Source organism: Humulus lupulus, chromosome 8 (genome assembly GCF_963169125.1).
Source record: "Humulus lupulus chromosome 8, drHumLupu1.1, whole genome shotgun sequence".
Classification (NCBI taxonomy): Eukaryota; Viridiplantae; Streptophyta; class Magnoliopsida; order Rosales; family Cannabaceae; genus Humulus; species Humulus lupulus.
Window position 1 is genome coordinate 106,507,000 of NC_084800.1, and position 5,891 is coordinate 106,512,890.

Below are 5,891 nucleotides of genomic sequence, written 5' to 3' on the forward strand. Positions count from 1 at the left end.
TATGGGCCTCAGGAGTGTCCCTACTACTTGGATTAGTTTGGATTGATCTCTTGGGGGCTAGATATTGGTGTGGAACCTTTGATTATCATGTTATTAATGGTGTTCCATATATGGTTATGATTAGGTGACCGCTAAGGACTTAAAGGTTGATCGTTCTCAAGGATCGTTCTTATATTGGTACTAGCTCGAATCTGAGGTAAGAAAACTGCACCCTGTGTATATGTGACATGCATGGCTATTATGGATGCATGTTGGTTGATTATTGAGCATGACATGCATGGATATTATGATGCATGTTGATTGGCTATTGAGTATGACATGCATGGCTATGATTGATGCATGTTGGACGTTTAAATGTAAACATTGTTAGCATAATGAATGTTTGGCAAATCTTGCCCATTTGCATATGACTGTTGTTGAGGCATGCTAGATAATTAAGTGTGATGCATGTAATGCACGAGAAACATGTGATAGGGCATGCCATGAACGATGAATATGAGATTGGTCAGAGCTTGAGTCTCTGAGTTTGTGCATGATCATGACTGTGCTAGAAACTATTTAGTAAGCATGCTGAATGCCCTATTCTTGGATAACTGGCATATGATACATATTGATAGCATTGCTTACTTGTGTATGGACTGAATACAGAATCGACAAAAGTGTTAGTATCAGCTGTGAGGCTGTGACTTATTTGTCAGGCTCGGCAGTGTTACTGGACACAGGTCAGGAAGCGCTGACTTACTTGTCAGAACGGCCTTAGCGTGAATCACGCAAGCCAACAGAGATTAGATCTAATCGATTACTAGCATTGAATGACTCAAGGAGCATTAATGCCTGACCGACCCTGAGGGTCGATGAATAAACAGAGCTTGAAGGCTAGTGGCTTACCTATCAGCCACTCTCCTGCTAGAAAACAGAGCTTGAAGGCTAGTGGCTTACCTATCAGCCACTCTCCTGCTAGAAAACAGAGCTTGAAGGCTAGTGGCTTACCTATCAGCCACTCTCCTGCTGGAAAGCAGAGCTTGGAGGCTAGTGGCTTACCTAGCAGTCACTCTCCCGCTAGAAAAGAGAGCCTGGAGGCTAGTGGCTTATGTAACAGCCACTCTCCCGCTAGAATCATGTGATGTGCACCCATTGGTTTGAAATCTTTATGTTCAGTGTGGTTATAATGATAATCATTTGATAATATTTATGAAAAGCATTATGTTTTCTTGCTGGGCTTCGGCTCACGGGTGCTATGTGGTGCAGGTAAAGGCAAGAGGAAGCTAGACCATCCTTGAGTTGGAGGGCTTAGGTGATGACGTGTACATATGCAGCTGCTCGACCGCCACGGTCGAGGTTTAAAGTGGAACTAGGGTTGAACCCTGTTTTGCCGCTTAGAACGGCCTGTTGTAAATATTTTCTGTAATAAACTCTGAATTGTATTTTCGGGATCCCAATGTATATGTTAAACGTTCTAGTGAAACGTTATATCTTAACCAAAATGTTTAATCCCTAAACCGCTAATCATACTTAGATCACGATTTTGGCCAAATGACTCGATTAGCGAGTTTAGCACTATTTACAAGGCACACCGTAACGGTCCCAGGAGTTGGGGCGTTACAGGAACTGTTCAGGAGCTCCATGTGGACCTTGACTCCCGAAAGAGACATTTCTGGTGATGTAAGTCGTTACTGCATGTGGATTTTATATTTCCGACGTGATTACTTTGATCATTAACATTTACATTGTGGTTTCTTGATTTTAGATCATTACTTGCTTTTCCCGGGTGTTGACACACGAGGAAAGGCAGCGACAAAAGGTTCCTCAAACGACTTTCATTTGGTATATGCCCACTCAAATATCGGTAATTCACCTAAAGTCCATAACCAGAAATTCAACCCACTTTTTATGTTTACTATTTTGTGATGTATGACGCAATTTGACAAACGTCGTGAATATAATAGGAGGCATACTTGGGGAAAGGGAGGCCAGTGGAAGATTACGCCGTGAGCCAACAATGGGCTGATTTCCACTTTGGGCAGTTTTCCTTATGTGAACTGGTTTGTATTAAGCCTAATCCTTTCATAAAATGTATTTGTTAAAGTTAACAATATCCCCTCTGCTGAAATGGTGATAATCTAATGAACGCCTGACTATCATCTAATTTTGATGTATTCTTAGATGCTTGTACCCGTGTTCATCACTGAGATTTTCAATCATTGGTTCCTAGTCGCGGTGAATATAATCAATAGGTGTGCTGATATTTGGGACCCCCTTGTTGCTGCCAGAAGCAAAACCGTAAGCACGAAAGCCACAAAAGAGATGGTGAGAATATGGCCAAACACCCTTGTCATTGTTATTCCTTTCAAAAGTTTTGTTTTTTAATTTTTCATGACTACTAAACATTTTGCACGTCAGCTAAGTACTCTTGATCGCCTTTTCAAGTCCGAGATAAAGCAACATAAACAAAATGACTTCCAGTTCTCCAACTTCAAGGTTTCAATAAAGAGCGGTACACCCCAGCAGGACAATGGGCACGATTGTGGAGTATATGTCATGAAGTTTATGGAGTCCTTCTTCAAACGGGAGGAATCCATGTCTCCGGTATGTAGTTGTTAAAATTAATTATTCGTCTACCTGTGTGTTAACACTGAAATTAACCATTTTAATCAATGTGTCCTTGCAGTTTGCTCCAGTGGATGAGCGGCTGAGGATAGCATGTCGGCTTGTAACACATGATCGAAACGAGGTGAGGGCGGTTGTTTTCGCTGACAAGGAAAAATACTACATGCAACAGACTCCTCTACCCGTAGGTAGCCCTGTGAAGACCCATTCGGACCCCAGATTTTCAACGAAGAAGCTGAAGTCGAAGAACTCCATTCCCACACGTCCAGTACCAACAAGGACTAGTGGTAGACTGAAGAGAATTAAGTATGAGGAATAGTTAATCAAACCATCTATGTTTTTTGGTATTAGCCATGCCCACTTTTCCTTCTCCCGGATGTATTAAATCAAGTTAGAAAGGGTTGAGGAATTGTAAAGGAGAACTAGTTTCAATTTTTTAATAGGCATTTTGATTTATTAGGTCCAGATACATTTGTCTACAATCGACATTGTAGATCGTAACCTCTAAATTTGGCCAGTACGAAGTAGATATGTTTGTATACTGAGTTAATGTGTAATAATTAAGTACTAAGTTAACTTGTCTAAAAAAAGTATAATTCCATTTTAATATTCAAACTTACTATATATCCAATATTTTTTTTCTATTCAAACTATTGTGTACAGATTTAAATTTAGTAGGAAAAGCCACCACAATTGTGGCCCTAAACTACACCATTCAATTTGTATTTGGTGAAAATATAATAAATAAAGTATGCGGTAATCATTTGATTAGAACAATTAATGAAAAAAAAAATTATCTTCAAAATTGGAAGTTATTTGACATTTCTTTGTTACTTTTGGGTAATCTAGATGGATCTAGATGGCAGTCGAATTTATTAGTAGTTTGTATTTCTCTGTTGAATTGATATTTAAATTTAGAAATCTAATTTTGTTTCATCCAAACCACACAGAAATTGTGAGGGGGTGATTGTTTTAGAAATTTGAAAGTTTATTTTCCAATAAGATATGAATTTAAGGAGAGAACTGAAACGTTAAAATGGAAAATTATTAGTTCGAACATGATTTCAGTATTTCACTAGATGGAACATGTGTGTCTTAATTGTTCCTTCGTCGTTGTGATGGCCTTCTAAAATTAACATTAGGGACATCATCATCGTGTTCAGCATGGCTTTTGGCACGAGTCTCACTATTTGTCGCCGCATCATCACCTTGATATGGTCCAAGAATACTGTCAGGCAAGCTATCTTCCCTATCCGATCGCGCCCCAACAGACTGTCGCACCAATAAAAGTAGATTGTCGAGCTTATCCATTGTCTCTTTTTGGCGATTCTGCATATCCCTCTGTCCACTTAATATGTCGGCAACTTGAGCCTTTAAGTCCAATTGCATTGCCTTAACCTCGGCCAAGTCTTTCACCATTTCCGATAAGCCATGAAAGTATGTTCGAGATTCCTGGTTTTGTTGTGTGAAATCATCCTCCATCATTTCATCATCCCCAGAAATGCGATCAAGCCAAGCATCCTCCATTATCTCGTGCTCTGTGAGTGTTCGACCCACACAGTGATCTATTCCCCCGAGCTTACGTAGGTGGGAGGTGTCCATGTGTTGGTCTCCTGTTACCTTCGCCAACTGTGGTCTCTCCTCCGGTGTAGGCTTCAAAGTAGAACAACAGTGGTACTAAATGTGGAACAAGCACAAAAAGACTACAATTAGTGGAATTTCAATTAAAAAAAAAATTAGTCTTAGAAAGTGGAAAGACCGCAACAGAACCCTTACCTTATCTTTGTTCAGCATGTTGGCCACATCTACGGCAGTGAAAATCTTCACGCTTTTCCATCGCACCATTCTTGGAATATCCTTGCTAGTAAATGTTGCACATTCCAATCCTACCTCGCGTATTGCCTCATAAGCCCAATACTGAATTGCTGGAGCAAATCTGTATAATGTGTACTGAGCATGAATTTGCTGGCCTTTACATTGCTTCGAATTCATTGTACTCCAAATACTTAGCTCTTTGTTTTCTCATGTCCTTACGATATGAACCTAAAGTCTTTTCAAACGATTTATGGCCCCAAGGGTAGTTATAGAAAAAATCAAGATCTTCAACGACTAGCAACAAGTCCTTTTCGATTGCGGCGACAGGCTCATTTCCATATAGGACGCTGTCAACTAGAAAACATAGTCCGAGTTTCCAGGTGTCTTCTACATCTTTGCAAGCCTTAAAGACCTCCTCCAACTTGCTTGACAAAATTCTATTAGCACCTTCAAAGTACAGCTCCACTAATCTTCCACTTTTCAAAGTAAGCTTCTCATATTTCTTAGTGTCTGGTGCTTCGAAAGACAACCCAGTGATCATTGAAAACTCCATTGTCCCAAACCGGAGCCGCTCACAACCGATACGGAATTGTACCTCATGCACCTTGTTTGAGAGTATCTTTCTCATAAGCAGCCCATGTATGAGTGTCCCTGAAAATTTGAATTGTGGCGCTGTGAAGAACTGCTTAAATACTGACTTGTTAGCCCTCTCAAGAAGATTATGTTCATTAAACTTGTCTTTCAACTTCTGCAGCGCCGGCGTTCCTTGGTAGGTGATCCGGCCTGGAAACTGGTCCTCCACGGGAATTATGAGGTCTGACAGCTGCGAAATAACCAACAACCATATCAATCAGGAAATGTATCTATCCAATAATGTGACAAGGAAAGTTCTAGGGTTGAACACTGCAAAACATATATGGAAGAAACTTGAAGAAATTTATGCCTAGCCTACATTAACTAACAAACTTAATCTGTTAGAGATATTGTATGGTTTTAAGATGGTTCCATATTTATCTTTACATGAAAATTTAGATTCTTTTAACAAACCGAAGCAGTGATTCTACTTCGATCAGTACCAGCTACATGTGAAGATGTGAAATCAGTCTTGAAGATATGCTTGGAGCAATTAAATGAATTAGAAAAATAAGCATAAACAACCAAGGAGGGAACCATTGGCTTAGGTAGAATTGCTTAGTTTTTTATTTTAGTGATATGCATTCGAAAACCGCTGCTGCCGTGTTCTCAATCAAGGAGCCTGGTTTGCTACTTAGATTGGCCTAAATGGTTGAAGAATGTTTATTTTGTACATACTAAGAAGTAGAACTACTCTATCTGTGGACACTAAGTTAGAGAAAAGTTACTAATACTATGTTTGTAAGCTCTTTATGTACTGCCTATCAGAACAATCAAGAAAGCATTCTTTTCATAGATGTTTATCTCATACATTGTCATTGATATACAATAATCAG

General features: G+C 39.6%; 1 protein-coding gene across 1 annotated transcript; it reads left to right on the forward strand.

The window, feature by feature from the left end:
• The first annotated feature begins 1,623 nt into the window (after positions 1–1,623).
• LOC133795913 (putative ubiquitin-like-specific protease 1B) lies at positions 1,624–3,147 on the forward strand. Its single transcript, XM_062233381.1, has 6 exons — positions 1,624–1,662; positions 1,748–1,846; positions 1,947–2,042; positions 2,164–2,307; positions 2,401–2,586; positions 2,669–3,147. Exons 1-6 carry the CDS (start codon positions 1,624–1,626, stop codon positions 2,924–2,926), a joined length of 822 nt encoding a protein of 273 aa, XP_062089365.1. The 3' UTR covers positions 2,927–3,147.
• The last annotated feature ends 2,744 nt before the right edge of the window (positions 3,148–5,891 follow it).

Bases quoted from the DNA above. Each gene is read 5' to 3' on its own strand.
- LOC133795913 (XM_062233381.1), top strand. From the start codon at position 1,624: ATGTGGACCTTGACTCCCGAAAGAGACATTTCTGGTGAT. The intron at 1,847-1,946 runs GTAATTCACCTA...TGAATATAATAG, and splicing joins ATATGCCCACTCAAATATCG to GAGGCATACTTGGGGAAAGG. The intron at 2,043-2,163 runs GTTTGTATTAAG...ATGTATTCTTAG, and splicing joins AGTTTTCCTTATGTGAACTG to ATGCTTGTACCCGTGTTCAT.